At 38.1% G+C, this 19,452-nt stretch overlaps 1 protein-coding gene across 1 annotated transcript in view; it reads left to right on the forward strand.

Annotated features, from left to right (window-relative positions):
- Nucleotides 1–19,452, forward strand: part of Ash1l (ASH1 like histone lysine methyltransferase) — a 112,916-nt gene that overhangs the window by 16,491 nt on the left and 76,973 nt on the right. The window contains exon 3 of the mRNA XM_028753089.1: nt 15,630–15,731. Coding sequence (XP_028608922.1) covers nt 15,630–15,731 — 102 coding nt within the window. The remainder of the gene's footprint in view (nt 1–15,629; nt 15,732–19,452) is intronic.

A 19,452-nucleotide genomic window follows, 5' to 3' on the forward strand; every position in this document is an offset into this window, starting at 1 on the left:
TAGATACCTTCATAAAAGTTATTTCAGTTAGAAAAATATAATAGACATGAAACATAATAATTCATCTGTTGCTCCTAGAAAAATGTTTTTTGAAAATAGAGAAGGTGGAGATAAAACTGGAATCATCACTTATTCAAATGAAGGATATTCCCAACTTATTACTAGTAATTACTAGACTCTTTAAAAGGCTAGTATTTTAACTGTGAAGTGTGATGCTATGTCTGATTACCTAGAGATAACTCAGGCAGGAGCATGAGAGCTGAGTAAGACTATAGTGCTCACTACAATGAAAGAGTTGTTTGTTTACTTACTCCTTTAAAAGGATAAAATTGGTATATTAGAGATAACCTTTAGAGACAAGTAGATTTTTTTTCTAATTTTCTTTATTCGTGAACTTGGAAAAATCAAAATTATGTCTTAGTGGAAAAGACAGATTTACTTCTTTAAAAAATGTAGAATAAGGGCGAGTTGGGGAGTAGAATAAAGGAGTCTGGAGAAGTGGCTTAGTGCTTACAGCCACTGCATAGTGACTCCGTTGTATTACCAGCCCTGGGTGTGCGAAAGCCTCCTCTCTAGGCTCCAGGCATGCAAATTGTGCACAGACCCTTCATGCAGGCAAAACACTTAAACACATTAAAATAAAATAAAATAACTTGGTCGTTTTTGTTTTTTAGTTTGCAATAAGGACTCTATAAACAGTCGTGGCTGTCCTACAACTTTCTGTGTAGACCAGGCTAACCCTGTACTCACAGAGAGCCCACTTTCCTCTGCCTCCCAAGTTCTGGGATCAGAGGTGTGTACCACCATACCCTAGCTAAAATATTTCTTATTTGTTTGTTTTTTATTTCTTAGGCAGGGTCTCGCTGTATAGACCTGGCTGTCCTGAAACCCACTATATATATCGGATTGACCTTGAACTCACAGAGAACCCACCCTTTGTGTCTTGCTGGGATTGAAGGTGTGCACCACCATCCTGGACTCCCCCACGCCCCCCCTTTTTTTTTTAGTGTAACCCTCAAGTAGGTTTTTTTGATTCTTTGTTTTTAATATCTTGTTAGGTTTCTCTGTTGTACAGTTACGCCACTCCTGCCCCAATATTCTGTTTTAATGTGGGAGAAAAAACTTCTGTAACTATTTTATTTGACAGATTTTTTTATACAAGTATTTAACCAATGCCAATTTTTGAATTATTAAGTATTTGCCAGATGTTGTACTTTGGGGGCCTTTGTTTTTCTGTTGAAGAAAGGAATAATAACAAAAATTGTATTAGGTTTTCTTAATTGTGAAGTTTGGCTTGGTGGTGCATGTCCCACTCAGTAATCTCAGTATTTGGGAAACAGAAGCAGAAAGATTAATTCAAGTTGAAGGCTAGCCTGGTCTGTGTAACAAATTCCAGGCCAGGCAGGACTTTGTGTTGTGGTATGAACCTATCTCAAACTAGAAAAAAAGAAAAAGTGTTTTTTTGGTTTTTTGAGGGAGTAGGTTGGGTTTTTTGTTTGTTTGTTTGAAGATAATATATATAAAAGTGGGAGTATAGGATTCTTTGAAATAAGGAGAATAGTTCAAAGAATGACTTTCTGAGAAAAAGACCTAAAGTAAATAGGACACTCAGCATGTGCACCAGTTACTGGGAGAAACAGAATCCTGTAGATTTCTTTATTCGTTAATTTTTTCATTCATTTATTGAATTCCAGAAACATCAGTACTACTCTAGCTATTGTCATGCAGTAGTAAGCAAAGACCTGATGTCTGACTCCCTATCTTTCTCAGTGTTGTGATGTCAGATAGCGGCGTAAGCATACATAATGATGCAGCTGAGAGAAGTGTTGTGTAGTTAGTGTTACAGAATAATTAGAATAAGAGATAGGAGAGAGTTAATTACCTACAGAGTTAACATAGCCTATGGATAAAAGAGTTGGCATGAGAAAAGCAGGGCAAAAATTGTATTCTGAACATCCTGAACTGAAAAGGAACTTAAAACTAATATATATCATATATATATACAACTAATACATATATGTAAAACTAATATAATATATATGTGTGTGTATATACACACATATATACATATATGTATATATACATATATGTATATATTTATATGTGTACATATATGTATGTGTATATATATATTGTAGAAGAAATGGAATATTCAAGAAGAGAGACTATTGAGAGATGCGGGGGGTGGGGGGAAGGCGTAACAACAGCAGCCAAATCATAGGTCAAGCCTCAGGAGGCTGTGGCTCAGCGGTAGAGCACTTGCCTAGCACGAGTAAAGCTCTAGGCTCTTTGACTCCAAAGTTAAGATTTAAAGGAGAAGGATAATCAGTCCTTGCATTTACAAGGACATCAATGTGAAAATGGTAGATTAACAAATGTAATCTAATGGAAGTGCTTGCACTCCCTTGCAGCAAAAGGTTGTAGAGTTAAGACTGTTGAGGAGGAAAGGAGAAGAAAGGTGTGCTTTAGAGTGGTATACGTAAGTCTTTTGGGGGATTTACTTGAATGGTAATGAGATTAAGTGAAATTAGGTATTACACAGAGGAGACTATTAGAGATAGTAAACAGATTTAGGGAGCTGGAGAGATGGCTCAGTGATTAATAACACTGGCAACTTTTGCAGAGAACCAGATTTTAGTTTCCAGCACCCAGCTTTTAGCATACAGCTGTAACTCCAGTTCAAGAAGATCTGATGACGTTCTTTTCTGACTTTGGGTGTCATGCATTCATGTGGTGCATATACATGTAATGTTCAAACACTCATAAAGTAAAAATAATTATATTTTTTTAAAAACTAAAAGAAAAAGCTGAGTGGTGGTGGCATGTCTTTAATCCCAGCTCTTGGGAGGCAAAGGCAGGTAGATCTCTCTAAGTTTGAAGCCAGCCTGTTCTACAGAGTGAATTCCAGGACAGCCAAGGCTACACAGCGAAACCCTGTCTTCAAAAAAACAAAAACAAGAGAAAAAACAAAACAGTTTTAGCCTTCTTTCTGTCTTATTAAACATGGATCTATATCTAAAAGAGAAGTTAAGCGTATATGCAGTGGGGCAGAGGGCAGAGATACAATTGCCACCTGCAGCAGTCTGAATAGTTATTTTTATAAAACCTTTTCAAAGTCTTCTTTTGTTATGTTTTTTTAAAAGATTTATTTATTATATATGAATACACTGTAGCTGTCTTCAGACACACCAGAAGAGGGCATCAGATCTCATTACAGGTGGTTGTGAGCCACCATGTGGTTGCTGGGATTTGAACTCAGGACCTCTGGAAGTGCAGTCAGTGCTCTTAACCACTGAGCCATCTCTCCAGCCCCTTTTGTTATGTTTTTAAAGATGAGTTTTTACTGCAACCCTCCCTCCTGTGAATGAGATTATACAGTATAGGTAGGTGGCTATAAAAGAACCTTGGATGGGAGTCCAGTCCAATAAGGTAAAATCTTACATAGATCACAGAGATTTCATAAGGTGGTTAAGACATGTCTTTCATTATAAATGGAGTTTCTTGTGAGATTTCTAGAAAATTGCAGGCTTATAACTGAGAAAGAAAGCTATATGCTTAGGCCTTACAATTCATTACTGTTTTGACAATTATTTGAAGTATCTGTATAAAAGAAATGTGGTCTCCATTTCAAATACTGTTAATTGTGCTAGGATTCTTGTCTCTTGGCTGATTCTGAAATGAGCTTCTTCCCTTCCCCTGTCCCCTTATCTGTCTGTCTGTCCTGTCTCAAAATAAGTGTGAGAGAGGGTGCACCTAAAAGTAAATATAGTACAGCAGGCATGTTAGAAAGACACAGGGATTGAAGAGATGGCTCAGTGGTTAAAAGCACTTGTTCTTGCAGAGAACCTAAGTTATATCCTCAGCACCCACATGGTGGCTCACAAACATCTGTCATTCCTGTTTCAGCGACTCAAACACCTTCTGACCTCCTTGGGCATCAGGCACACATGTGGTATACAGATACACATGTAAGCAAAGACACTTACAAAATCAATAAACCTGGGGAGCAGGGGAGGGAGAAAGACTTTTCAGCACCAAGAAGACAGGTAAGAGAATTTGAGGTCATCCTCAGCTACATTGCAAATATCAAGACTGCATACATAACAAGTCCTTGTCTCAAAGACCTGATTGGGTGGAGGGGTTGTCAAAACTTAGGTGAAGGGGCTAGAGAGATGCCTTAATCTTAATAGAACTAACACACATGTAAAATCCAAGTATGGTGACGTGCCTGTAATCACAGCTAAGGATTGAAGGAGACCTAGGACAATCCCTGGCATTCATTTGCCAGAAAATCTAGCCAATCCATGAGCTCAATAAGAGACCCTATCTCAAGAAATAAGGTAGAGAGGGGCTGGCAAAATAGCATAGCCCTATGACACTTGCTGCCAAATCTAGTGACCTGAGTGCAATTCCTGCACCCCACATTGTGGAAGGAGAAAACTGAAGTCCTGTGAGTTCCACATATGTATACTGTGGCATGCTTGCCCACCCCAGGAAATTTATTTCATGTGGGGAATAGGAAGAGGTTAATATGTGTAGAGGTCAGAAAACAACTTGTGAGAGTAATTTCTTTCCTTCTAATGTATGTTCCAGGATCAGATTTGGTAGTAATTATAGTTACATGCTTGATCATCAGCTTTCTAGGTTTCTTAACTTTATTGTCAAGATTGCCAAGTACTAGCCATATGTGGGGTGTGCACAGGCCTGTAATCCAAGCACCCAGGAGGCAAGAGACAGAAGGGACCTATAGTTTAAGATCAGCCTGGGCTATAGGATAGCCCTACTTTGACTGAGAAACAACGTAAGAAAGATGCCATTGCCTGGGAAGATAGATTGGAAGAGGACAGGAAGTATACAGCTGGCTTGCTTTATCAGTTACATCATCTCAGTTTTAGAGCAGTTTGTCGAGTTTCTGCAGGCTGAAAAATAAATGGAAAGTGAAAAAAAATATAGATAAGAAAAGTTGAATTGTACCAATTAGAATGGTGGCACACACCTTTAATCAGCACTGGAATCAGAGGCAGTCAGATCTCTGTAAGTTTGAAGCTACACTGATCTACATAGCAATCTTTAGGTCTGCCAGGATTACATTATGTCTTAAAAAAATTAGTTTATCCCTCTAAATCATGCTTTCATACTTTTATAGCAGTTCTAGTTTGCTATAAAAGTTTGCTTATGCCGGGCAGTGGTGGCGCACGCCTTTAATCCCAGCACTTGGGAGGCAGAGGCAGGCGGATTTCTGAGTTCGAGGCCAGCCTAGTCTACAGAGTGAGTTCCAGGACAGCCAGGGCTACACAGAGAAACCCTGTCTCGAAAAACAAAACAAAACAAAAAAAGTTTCCTTACTGTTTTTGTGCCTTCATGTTTGTGTGTGTATGAGTTTTTTTTTTGTTGTTGTTTTGTGGTGCTTTTGTGGTGGTCTTTATTCTTGAAGTATAAAGGTTTTAAAAACAGTTGTTTTAAATTGATCTCCAATGTTTACCATGGTTTAACTTATATAACTTAAAGTTCATTATGTTGAAATGTCCCACCCCACAATGTTAAAAAATTTATCACCTTTGGAAAATTATAATTCTGAAACAACTTCCAATGGCAAGTCTTGGAACAATTCAAGTGACTAAGTAATGCTAATGTTGGGTATAATCTTAAAATAAATATATATGTGTTGATGCTGATAGAACGAAATGATTGGCTAAGTACATGGAAAAGGACACAAGTTCTGTACAGAGCAATTTGAAGTGGTGCATGTAGATTTTTCCCCTTTCAAGGGGTAGAATTTCTTTTTATTTTATTATCTTTTTTTTTAATGTGTATTTGTTGTTTTGCTTGCATGTTTCTGAACCACATGCTATGTCCTGACTCCCTCAAGGCCAGAAGAGGCTGTGAGATCCTCTGGAACTGGGATTACAGATGGGTTTTAACTGGCCTATAGGAGCTGGAAAAAGAGCCTGAAACCTCTGCAAAAGCAGCTAGTTTATTTAACCACTAAGCCATCTCTTCAGCCCTGGGACTTCTCTTCTTGCATATTAACTGCACATAATGACTTATTTTTAAAGAATAGACTGAGGAGATGACGCATAGTAATGAGGGGGTCAGATTAACTTAACCTGTGAGTAGGCAAAGTGAGTGTACATTTATTCCCTGACATGCAGCAAGTAGAGAACGTCAGCTGTATGTATAATTGCCAAAATCCTTAATCCCACTGTAATCAGAGAACAGCAAAGAGGAAGGTGACATTCTACAAAGTACCTTCCCAGTGTTACAGAAAAGTGTTAAGCATCTGACAAAACAAGAAAAGTTAAGATGTCACAGATCACAGGAAACTAAAAGATATGTCACAATGGAATATAATGTGATGTCCAGGATCAGACCCTGGAGTAAAAGTATATGCTTAAAACTTGCTGTAATTCCAATAGTTTGCAATTGTATTAATAGATTATGCCAATGTTAATTTCATAATTTTGAAAACTGTGTATTGGCTATGTAAGATGTTAACATTTGGCTGAAGGATATGAAAATTATTTAAACAAGATTTGTTTTTTTAAACAGACACTATAAATTATTGTGCAAAGTATGTTTCTGATAAGGGATAAAAAAAACACCAAGGTTTACTGTTTATATAGATTGAAGTTATCTGTTACAATAAAACTGAAACTTGATAAGTTATATTTTTATAAACTTTAGGAAAGATAAGTAAAATCAGATCAAGGCTACAGACTTGCAGGTTCAAGGAATATTTTGAGGATTCAAAATGTGCGAATCAGGGCTTGAAAATGGCTCAGAGATTAACAACCCTGGCTGCTTTTCCCAGAGGATCGAGATTCAGTTCCCAGCACCCATATGGTAACTCACGATCATCTGTAACTGTCCCTGGTAGGGGAGAAGTGTCTGATGCCCTCTTTTGGACTTTGTGGGCACCAGGTACATAAGACTGGCAAACCACCCATACACAAACTAAAAACAAAAAAATAAATCTGACACAGGGCTCATGCAGATGCAAACAGGCATGAAGAGCTCAACTAGAGCCAGGGCTACATAAGAGAGACCAAATCTCTAAAAAGAAAACAAACAAAACCTCATGAGAACCAACCCGTCTTATTTCTTGACTAAATCATCAAAAGAATAATCAGTGTAGGGATGAGCAAATGACTCGGTGAGCATAGTGCTTGCTTTGCAAACATGCTACAGCAAAACACACAGTATGCTAGGTAAGCTCTACCAATTGAAATATATCCATATGCATATTAATTCAAAGTTGTATGTTTGTACTTCTGTGGGTGAGTGTCTGAGGAGTTACAAGTGATTGTGAGCCACCTGACATGAGTGCTGGGATGTGAATAGAGGTCCTCTGAAAGAGCACTAATGCCCTTTAGCTCTCAGCCACTCCTCCACCCCCAACTGAGTTTTTCTTTTAATATTTTTCTCTTTTTATCTTATGTGTATGGGTTTTTTTTTTACCTGCATGTACATCTGCATCACTTGTTTTCAGAGACATGTAGAGGGTATGAAATCCACAGAGACCAAAAGTTACCTATGATTATAAACTACTATGTAGGTGTTAGGAATTGAACCTAGGTCCTCTGGAGGGTGCTCTTAATCCCTGAATTATCTCTCCAGACCTAATTTAGGGATTTCTTTGTTTTGAGAAAAGGTCTTTCTGCAAGGATTTGGCTGTTCTAGAACTCAATATTTAGACCAGGCTGACCTCAAATTCACAGAGATCTGCCTGCCTTTGCCTCCAAGAGCTGGGATTGAAGATGTGTACCAGAATAACAAGCAGGGTTTTTTTTTTTTGTTATTGTTTTGCTTTTTGTTTTGCTTGTTTGTTTATAGACAGATCTTGCAGTTTGAACCTGGGTTCAAACTGAGGCTCCCCCGTCTAAGCCTCTAAATGTTGGGATTATGAGAGTGTACCACCAAAACTCTAGGTACATGCCATCAAGCTGAGCTTTTCTATAGTATATTTAGCTCATCATAACTAGCTGTGCATAGCAGAACAATCTGATTTCAAAATGGCCAAAGAAGAGTGGACAGTGGGATAGTATTGTAAGTGATTAACTCCATGTAAACATTACATATTTCAGGCATTCCACAATTTTGTCCCTCCTGAATAAATCAACTGACTACATGTTTTTATTTTGGAAAAGTAATCACTCTGAAGGCACATTGGTTTTGTCTGTCTGTCTCTCTCCCTCTCCGTCCTTCCTCTCCCTCCTTCTAGCCTCTCCTCCATCTCTTTCTCCCTCTGTTTTGTTTTAAAGCACATTGAGTTTTGTTTCCTCTTTACCTGAAGGGGAGAAGCAGTTTCAGATGGTGAAATTATCCTGGCTTTGACACTTTCTCTAGAGTTTTATCGGAGATGCAACCATAAGTAAAGTATAAGCATGCAGAGGTAAAAGTTTAAAATAGATAGTGATGGTTCTGGGAAGTTTCCAGAGAATTCCATTTCAGTGTGATCTAAATTGGGAATTGTAGGGAATTCCCTAATTAGAGGGATAAAAAACACTTTGTTTGGGTTTTTGTTGTTTGTTTTTAGCTTAAAAGCGACCAACACAAACTCTGGACCCTTCCTTCCTGCAGTACATTTAACTGATGAGGTATATAAGATGTATTGTCATAGTCAGGAATACCTGTTTTTATTAAGATCCAGCTTTTTTGGTCACTTTTCAACTTGTCAAGAAACTGCTAGTGCTGTCCAAGAGATTCAGAACATAAATCCAGGACCAAACAAACAAACAAAACCTTCAGCAGTCTTCAAATACTGGAGCTGGGGAAAAGCTCAACAGTTAAAATGCCAGAAACTACATAAATATAAGGTAGACATTGCAGCCTGCCTATAGTTCTAGCCTCAGCAAGTAGAGATGGGGATTCTCCAAGCAAGCTAGCATGCAGAACTGTCAACAAGCATTTGATCAAGGAGACCCTGCTTCAATTATTTAGGTTGATCAGCAATTGGGGATGATTCCCAGCATCAGCCTCAGTCAGACATCCCAGTGTACACATCTGCCCACAGTCATTTATGCCCACACATGCAACCAGCACTCACACAAAACTAAAATTTTGTGCCGTGCTTTAATTGTATTGGGAAGAAGTGACTTGTTATAAATCTAGTATGAAATACTGTTTTGAAATAAGTCTGTATTTTTGAACTCACTAATAAGCATCATTTTAAATCTAGCACATTAGTCTGTTCTTCCATGGTTAACCCAAAGATATTTTTAGCATTGGAAACAACAGACATTTTGCTCATTTAAATAATTTCCTATTTAGTAGGGTGTTTACTGTTAAATTCCAAATGAAGTGTACATAAAACCTGTAGTATATAAATTTGTAAAAAGCCGCCGGGCCGTGTTGGCTCACGCCTTTAATCCCAGCACTTGGGAGGCAGAGGCAGGCGGATTTCTGAGTTCGAGGCTGGCCTGGTCTACAGAGTGAGTTCCAGGACAGCCAGGACTATACAGAGAAACCCTGTCTCGAAAAAACAAAACAAAATTTGTAAAAAGCCTTTAATATGAATTTAGACTGAAGAAATTTTGTCTGACCAGATTCCAGATTTTCATGTTTGTTTGTTTGTTTGTTTTGAGACAGGAGTCTCACTATGTAGTTTTGGCTATCCTAATAATTCACTGTGTAGACCATGTTAGCTTGCCTCTACCTTCTGAATGCTGGAATTAAAGGCATATGCCACGATGCATGTTGACTGTGTTCTAATTCATATTTAACATCAAGAAAATTGATTTTTTAGTTTGGAATGGTTAGGGCCTCAATGAAGTAGTTAGGTTGAATCTTTGTTTTTATAGTGTATGTGTTATGTTTCTTTTCTGACAGGAAAATCTTACCATATCTTTGCTTTTTGGGCAATCCACCTATCCCTGAGTACCATATGCTAGAATTAAAGTTTGAGCCACCATTCATAACGTTTTTAAATTTTTATTCAAGTCTAGGTGAGAATGTGTGTCTTTGTGATACATAGTAGTAGTTCATTTGGAGTGGTGGCCCACACCTTTAATTCCAGTATTGGGAAGGCAGCAAACGACTGGTGGATCTATAAAACAAGTTCCAGGACAGCTAGGGTTACATAGAAAGACCATGTCTTTACAAAAGAAGATGGGGGTTGTATGCCCTATTATATGTGAAGATGAGTGAAGATGTTTGAGAGTCAGTTCTCTCTCTCTGGCGTGGCTTCAGGATCCATCTTAGGTGGTCAGGCTTGCTCAGCAAGCACTTTGAATTTATTTAGCGTCATTGGATTGTGTGTTCATGTTTTCTTTGTGATTTTTCTACCATTCTACATACAGAGACACTTAGCACCAATGGCAGTTTTCTCTATCGATTGTAATAACTTCAACCATTTGACATTTTGCTTGCACCCAGATATCTGAAAATAATATTTATTTTTATAGTAGATGTGATCAAGATTTTCATAAATGATAAATCAACCTCAGGACAGTTTTTTGATCTTTACTTCTGTGGATTGTATGCAATTAGTTTTTTTTTTTTTTAAAGAAATTTTATCAGCCTGTATGCCAGTTACAAGTAACTCATTTCCAGAACTTTTTTTTTAAGATTTATTTATCTATTTTTATGTAGATGAGTCACTGTAGCTGTCTTCAGACACACCAGAAGAGGGCATCAGATCCCATTACAGATGGTTGTGAGCCACCATGTGGTTGCTGAGAATTGAACTCAGGATTTCTGGAAGAGCAGTCAGTGCTCCTAACCCCTGAGCTATCTCTCCAGGCCCCCCCCCCAGAAGATTTGTTTATTTATTTATTTATTTATTTATTTAATGCATGTGAGTACACAGTCGCTCTCTTCGGACACACCAGAAGAGGGCATCAGATCTCATTACAGATGGTTGTGAGCCACCATGTGGTTGCTGGGAATTGAACTCTGGAAGAGCAGACCTTGATTGGTCTCTCCAGCCCATAAAATTAGATTATTGTACCTAATCCAGGGAGTTGTTTATTTTCTCTTTTCACTTTTCTAACATCTTACCCCCTATTCTTTGTATGCATGTACTATCTATACCAGCTTTCCCTTTTTGTTTAAATTGGTACAAATATTTTTTCAAAGTGTTGTCTTACAAGTTTATCACATAATGGACAAATGAAATTCAGAAAGCCTATCATTAAAAAGGCTTCTTCACCTATTTTTAGTTCTTCTATCACTGTATATATCATCCTTGTTTATGATAACTTGAGTTTTCCTCCTTAGTAATACTCTGCCTTCACTACACAAATGTCTTACTACCTGTAAGCATTGAGAATTGACTCCCAGCCCTGCTGTTAGATCTCTAAGTTCAGGGCTCACCTGATCTATAGAGCAAGTTTCCAGGACTGGCAGGGCTGTTACACAGAGAAGCCCTGTTTCGAGGAACAAAACAAACAAACAAAAACAAAGAATTGACTCCCAAGAATCACCATACCTTTAGTATTAAAAGCTCAGTTTTATTTAAGCATATCTTCTCTGATTCTGTGTAATTATTGCTTTACTTCTGTGTATGTAGTTTCTAAATTTCTAGGTTGTCATCTGGGTACTGAGACCCAGTAATGTTTCTAATCAAAAATTCAATGAACTGAAAAATTTCCATCTTTATTTCTTGTTTACTTGTATTCCATTATGTCTTTGTTCTAAATAGAAATGAGAAATTATAGAAAATTCCTGATCTCTTTTTTTTGTTGTTGTTGCCACCCTCCCTCTCTATCTTTCTGTATGAGTGTGTAGTGTAGTGTAGTGTAGTATAGTGTAGTGTAGTGTAGTGTATTTGAGGCAGTGTCAGATTTTCGTGCACTTCAATCCATAGCAACACATTATTCTGCGAGGAATGGAATCTTCGCACATCTTTGCTGGCAAATCTTACCTTATTATAAATGGAACTTAGGTAATATTTCTTCCAAGTTAAGTATAGCAACAAAGTAGTTACTCCCTTAGAAAATGACTATGAATTAGGAGAACCAAAAAATAAATAGGGAAAGCAGAAAATTGCTTTGTTCTTTGTCAAAGAACAGAATAGAAAACCAGACATCTGGTTCCAATTAATCTGTTGGTACATCTGATATTTTTGCTGTGATTTTAGATCATCACCCCATTCCTAGAGAGGCTAAGGTAAGATTAAATATGAATTTCCGATGCCTTTCTTGCGTCTTGCCAGTACTTCCCTGCCCTGGGTATACTTGTTGAGGAGGACATCTTTAATCGTATTCACTTTGTATGTTTAAAGTAAAATATTTATTAACTATAAGTTGGTTTCAGCTCCCGCGCTGGGCACAAGTGTCTGTTCTACTTTAATTTTTAAAATTGAATGTTCAATTAAATGCGTCAGTTACATATATATTTAACATCTAAAAATTCTTTCACAATAATATTGATTGTAGTGTAGCAGTACACAAGACCCTGGGTTCAGTCACTGACGTTCTCTCCCCAAGAAAGAGAGAGCCCTTGACCAATATTAGGACCCTCTTTATATGCAGTAGTCACTAACATTTATAAGCCACACTGGATTTTGTAAGGTAAGATTAGCATTACAGCATTCCCTTTGGGACTCACCACAGTCCTGTGATTTAGAGTAACTTTAGTAAGCCCAAGTTAGGTATGTTTATTTGCCTTCATCCTGATTCTTAATTTGCTAAAGACTAAAGAATCAAACCCAGGTTGCCTTTCTCTATAATCCATATAGTTAGCAACATACTGCATTCTACTCTGCATTTCATTTTGTCTTATATTTAGAAATACAGATAAGTTGGAAGTCTCTGAAACAATAGCCATGTGAGTTCTCTCTGAATAGTCTCTTATTCTTCCCTAATCACCCAGCTGCATAGTGAAACTTAAAGCAGTATGTTTATGGATTTCAAATGGTTTAGGCCAATTTTTAAATATTCTGTACATCTTTAACAGGCTGCTACTTCTTGCTTATAAGTTGCAACATTGCTTTCCAGTCTTAAATCTGTTTACTTCATTGAACAGTGTATTTCAGGATCCTCATCCTCTTAGTGTTTTAGTTATATCTCAGGGATACAATACAACTATTCTCTAAATTGCACTATTGTTAAGAACAATTCTCTGTATGAACAGGGGATTCAATCATACTTTTAAAAATGAAAAGTGAAAGCCTTCCCGAATTTTTTACTCCATTCTATTAAAAACCTAAGAGTAGGCTGCTGGTGTCCATTACTTTCAGTAAATGAAAAATGGCTCAGAAGCTAAGTGAGCTAAGCCATCTCTCTCTCAATTGTTTCAGTTTCTCAGGAATTGCTGTACAGTGCTGCCAATAACGGTCTCCGGGGATCTGACCCCCATTCCACCTCCCACTGCCTCTTCAGCAGCTCCAGATGCCACCAAAAGAAGGAGCTTTGAAGAAAGTGCCTGTACCCTCTTTTACCCTGAGGTGGGTGAGGCCAGGCAGGGTGATTCTCAGGATATCCTGATGATCAAAGGTATAGTTGAAGAGTGTCTTGAAGATGACCAAGAAAATTGGGGAAAGTTAACAAATAGCCTAGAAACTGAAAATAGAGCTCAAGAACAGAAGGGACAAATGTCATCTGAAACGTAGTGCATGATGACATGTATAACCTTAAGTCAGCTCCCAGAGGGCAGGAACTCCTAGTGTGATCTTCTTCACACCTCCTTCCTCCCGCCTCCATAGTGTCTAGCCAGACACCAGGCATGGAAAATACACCCAATAGGGACCAGTTTATAACTGAGAGAGAAGACTTGATTAAGAGTCCTCTTGACCCCCCTCTATTCCCTGTACTTAATCTACATTGTTTTGCTCATTCATCAGGAATGGTGATCGAGCTCTGTGATGTCTCAGCTTCTTGGCCACTGTTGTCTTCTGTCTTGGATGCATGTCTGGGTAGGAAGAATGTATTTGGTCCATATATGAAGTGTTCTAAGTTAATTCTTAGTTTTCATTGATGCCTAGACCTTCTTCAGTGTTTTAGTATATCATACTGTTTAGCTCTGTAGAGAATTCTTTATCTGAGCCACACTCTATGGGGATTTACTGTACTGCTAGTTTTCGAATCCCTTTTGTATCTCTTGGAAATTCAAGACTAAACAACCTTTATTCTTGAGTATATCTTACATCAGTCGTCACTATGTTTTAGAAGTTAGGTGCACTGTTTACAACATCAATTTTCCAGCATCTGACATCTCCCTCTTGAATGGCAAGTTACACATCTTACGTAGTCAGTACTGCCAGTAGCCTACTAAGAGAATAATTGCTGTGGTGTGACTCAAGAAACTGTTTAAACAGCTGGGCGGTGGTGGCGCACGCCTTTAATTTTAGCAATTGGGAGGCAGAGGCAGGCGGATTTCTGAGTTCAAGGCCAGCCAGAGCTGCACAGAGAAATCCTGTCTCGAAAAAAAAAAAAAACCAAACAAACAAACAAAAAAACTAAACAACAAAGTTCATAATCTGCATTTTCTCCTAGAAAAAGGGAAGTCATAGAAACGTAGCTGCATTCATTTCTTCTGGTACCGTATTGTCCTTCAGAGATCAACGGCTCTGTCTTCACTAGAGAGTCAAGTCCTAGAGGCAGTCTGAGTGCTCTCCTCTTCAAGCCTTTGGTATCTTCTTCTGTGCCTACAATTATATGTTGAAGCTTATTTTACATACATTTTAAAAAAGTGAATGCTTCTAATTCTTTGGCAAATGCAAAATTGATAATATGTATTTTCAACAGCTGGTTTTTTAGGCTGTTAGGGAAGAAGTACTAGAAACAAATAATTTTTTTGCAGGAAAATAATCATTTCTGAACGTCATTTTCTCCTGAGCTAGAGATTTACTAAATTATGTTGCACCAACTTGGAGCTTTTGCTAAAATTATAAGACTTTTAAGAAGACTTATAAGACTTCTTAAATTTTAAGAAGGGAAATTGAATGTTCTTATGAGGTAACCATAAATGTGTACCATTAAAGATGTATTCTACAAATAAATTAATAACCCATTCTTCTCGACTTTTCTATAGAAGAGAACAGAATGTAAAAATTTTTTGTGAATTGTATAAAATGAAGGACCTGAGACTCAACCACCTACCTTTTTATCTGAATTCATTAAATGAGATGCCTAAGTTGGATATGCCTTTCCCACATCAGTTATTTATCAATTTATTATAAGTTTTGTTTCAGCCGGGCGGTGGTGGCACACGCCTTTAATCCCAGTACTTGGGAGGCAGAGGCAGGCAGATTTCTGAGTTCGAGGCTAGCCTGGTCTACAGAGTGAGTTCCAGGACAGCCAGGACTACACAGAGAAACCCTGCCTCGAAAAACCAAAAAAAAAAAAAAGTTTTGTTTCTTGATTTATATTGTTCATTTTAATAAAAAATAACAGGTTAGACTTGATTTTCATCAGCAAATACTCTAATATTTCATAGAGATGAAATAAAACTAAATCACGGTTTTTATTTTACCTTTAAAACTAGTTTTCTCTCTGCTAATATAGAAATTTTATGAGACTTTGGAAATTCTGTCAGCAACATCTGCTTATTTTTGTTGTGAGCTTGTACATCATGCTTTTACAGGGAATGACAGTGACAGCAGCTGAAATTCACTACTGTAATACAGCGTGCTTTAACACTTCATATTGTCTTGAATGGTCCTATGCTTTCTTTTTCTTTCTTCCCAGGTTCCCAGTCAGCTTCTGATAAACCTTCCCAGAGATCATCAGAAAGCACAAATTGTAGTCCTACCCGTAAAAGGTCTTCATCTGAGAGTACTTCTTCAACAGGTGAGTGCTGTTGTTTTACTAGACTTTCAGAATAGTTTCCTATCTGGAATTTGAGATTAACAAGTCTGTAAAGCAAAGAAAAGTGGCCTTATCATCTCAGATGACTGATAATGTATATTGAAAAGATTTAATAGTTTTGCTTCCAATAAATGGGAGTGTGAGGGCTCTGGAGCAATCGCTTAGCAGTTAAGAGCATATACTCTTTTTGCAGAGTACCTGACCATGGGGATCTGAGTCCATTGGCCTCTGTAGGGCTCTACACCTGTGCACATACTCAGACTTGACACACATACACATTTTTTAAAGTTGAAATGATGTAAAAGAGTGTATTCTGTAATAGTTTGGCTTGAAGTAGTTTAATAAATTTTTGTTGTCGAGTGCGTTGTTCCATGCCTATAATCTGAGCAGTTGGGAGGTAGAAGCAGGTTCAAGGTCATCCGTTAAATAAAGGTAAATGTCCCAGTACGTATTTAATTAAAAAAAAAAAAAATACAAAGTGAGCTGGTAATCCCAACACTGGTGACACTGAGGGAAGAAATTCTGCCATGACTTGGGACCAGCTTTGCAAGACCCTGTCTCCAGTATACATATGATAATAATGATAAGGTCCAAATAATAAGTATAATAAGTATACACATGATAATAATGATAAGGTCCAAAAATGTTGATCAGTTGATAGAGTGCTTTTCCAGCATGCATGCATGAAACCCTGGTTCCTTTCTCCAACACAGCCCTATATATAGTACATATCTAGGTAACACTCTCAAAAGAATAATTAGAAAACATTGCTGGAAAATATATTTCATTGTTTAAAAGATAATTCTCCAGACCAATCTATAGGTGCAGTGTGGTCTTAGTAAAGTTGATTTGAATGACAGGCCTATTCTAAAATGTATTTCATTATAGTTTTAAAATGCAGAGTGATAAGGCTTTCACGAGTTGATGAACTCATTGGTCATATAAAGCTTTTGTCCACACCATACAGTGGCACATCTGCTTAGTTACATTGCTGTGCCTTTATGTTTCTTGTGTGTCTGTGCTTGTACATTTGCATATGTGTCATGTTGGATAAGACCCTACAGTAAATCACCAGTAAAACACACACACACACACACACACACACACACACACACACACACACAAAGCAGAAGAGGTATATACCAGACGTAAAATACTAGAGCAGTTTCATTCTTGTAGAAACAAAATTTGAAGACTTCCGTATGACCTGATGTAAAACATAGCCTGGGGAGATAGCTTAGGGGGTAAAGCGACTGCACTCACAAGCACAAGAATCTGAGTTGGTGCCTCAGCACCCACACAAAGGCTATATATAGCAAATGTATCTGTGACTCCAGTGCTAAAGGTATGGAGACAGGCTTGTTTAATCAAATCGATGAATTCCAGGTTCAGTGCAAGACCCTGTTTCAGAAAAAAGAAAGTGAAGATGGTGAAAGACACCCAACATTTGCCTCTGACCCCTTCAAGCATATACATGTATACATGTACCTGCATGCATGTTTGCATATACTATCTACACAAACATATGCATACAACATACACATCTACGAAAAGACAGTATAAGTGAAAGAATAGAGAGTCAGATCCTGGGCCTGAACAGCTTCCTAACAAGTCATTCTGGACCACCTGTCCTCAGAAGACCAATCAGCCACGTAATAGAGAAAAGCAGAAAAGAAATATTTATCCTCTAAACCTATATTAGGAGAGGTACAGAGAGGTCCATTGACCTCCTTCCTCTTAAGTCTGTCATCAGGGTCCTAACATGAGGTTTAGGTTTACATAGATGAGAAGTAATATGCATAAAAAAGTAGTCCTGATGCTAGAGAAGCTAGAGAAGTGGCGTGGTGGTGGAGAGCACTTACTTACTCTTGCACCCACATTGCATGTTAGGTTGTGATTCCTAACACCCACATGGCACCTCACCATAACTTTACCAGAATAAGTTAAACGTGGTCATGCACACTTTTAATTCCAGCATTCAGTCAGCAGAGGTAGGCAAATCTCTCTGAGTTTGAGGCCAGCCTGGTCTACATAGTGAGTTCCTGTCACAAAGAAACAAAAAGAAAGAGAGGAGAGAGGAGAGAGGGAGAGAGGGAGAGAGGAGAGAGAGAGAGAGAGAAAGAGAGAGTCAGAGAGAGAGAGACAGACAGACAGACAGACAGACAGACAGACAGACATGGAGGGAGAGATCCTTCAGTCTCCAGGCTTTTCCTCACAATAAATTTTCTTCTCTGGCACTATCAAGGGCCCTAGCCATTTCTGTAAGGGAAAATTGTCTCCGTTATCTGCTAACAAAGATAGCTAAACAGAAGTAAACAGAAGGGCACAAGGTTTTTTGTTTTTTTGTCCTTTGTGATAGTTTGAATGAGAACGGCCTCCATGGGCTCATCTATTTGAATATTTGGTTCTCAGGTATTGGAACTACTTGGTGAGGGTTAGGAGATGGAGCCTGGCTGGATTACCGAGTAGCTCTGTCACGGGGAATGGGCTTTCAGGTTTCAAAAACTCACAGTCAGCTCAGTCTCTTTTGCTTGATGCCTCCGTCTTTTGGATAAGATGTATACTTTGAGCCACTGCCTTCTGCTGTGCATCCCACTGTAATGATCATGGACTCACCCTCTTGAAATTGTAATCAAGTCCTCTATTAAATGCTTTCCTTTATAAGCTGCCTTGGTCATGTGTCTCTTCATCGCAATAGAACAGTAACCAAGACACCCCTTTATTCTAATCACTTAAGAGACAGGACAGCCAGAACTTTGGGAGTCTACATAGTGAAACTCTGTCTCTAAGAAAAGAAAAAAAGAATTTATTCCTGTCAGGTCTGTAACATATAATATGGTTTAATAAAACAGAAAGTCTAGAAATTGGGTCTTTGTGCTTGTATTGTAGGTAACAGTCTCCAAGGCTATTAATTTGAATTACAACAAATGAATAAAAATTTTAAAAAGCTTTAAAAGACCAAAAATAGAAATCATATATACTTCTTTTAAAAAACATTTTATTTATTTATTTATTTATTTATTTATTTCATTGATTGCATGACAAGGGAACAATACCTTTCTACCTTGTGGGTTCCAGGGATGTCACTCAGGTCATGAGGCCTGGTAGAAAGAGCCTTTACCCACTGAGCTGTCTGGATGACCCTATACATTGCCATTTGACTCATTTCTGGTTAGGGTGTTGTTGGTTGTTATGTATGGGTGGTTCACCTGTTTAAGACCCAAGGTTTTATTGTATAGTTGAAGGTGGCCTAGAATCATTGTGTAGCTCACTCCTAGGCTAGAAATTAAAGTCCTGTCTCAGTCTCAGAAGTAGGAGGATTGCCGAGTGAGCTAGCCCCTCCTGCCCTTTCAGTGTATTCCTCACAAACTTGAAGATAAGTCTTTTAACCCAAATAACAGCTAGCTGGTTTTATGAAGAGAAAGGACTGTATTCCATGGAAATTTTAACTTGAAATAGGTTTCTATGAAATTTTTAAAACCATAAAATATAGAAGGAAGTCTACTTGACCTTGGGATAGACAAAGATTTCCTTTTCTCTCCCCACTCCTCTCCCCCAAAAGACAGTTTCTCTGTATAGCCCTGGTTGTCCTGGAACTTGCTCTGTAGACCAGGCTGGCCTTTAATTCACAGAGTTCCACCTGCCTCTGCATGTTGGATGCTGGGACTAATCGAAAGTGTGCTCCACTACCACCCAGCAAAGA

This window comes from Grammomys surdaster, unplaced genomic scaffold (assembly GCF_004785775.1).
Source record: "Grammomys surdaster isolate TR1022 unplaced genomic scaffold, NIH_TR_1.0 125946, whole genome shotgun sequence".
In the NCBI taxonomy this organism is placed as follows: Eukaryota; Metazoa; Chordata; class Mammalia; order Rodentia; family Muridae; genus Grammomys; species Grammomys surdaster.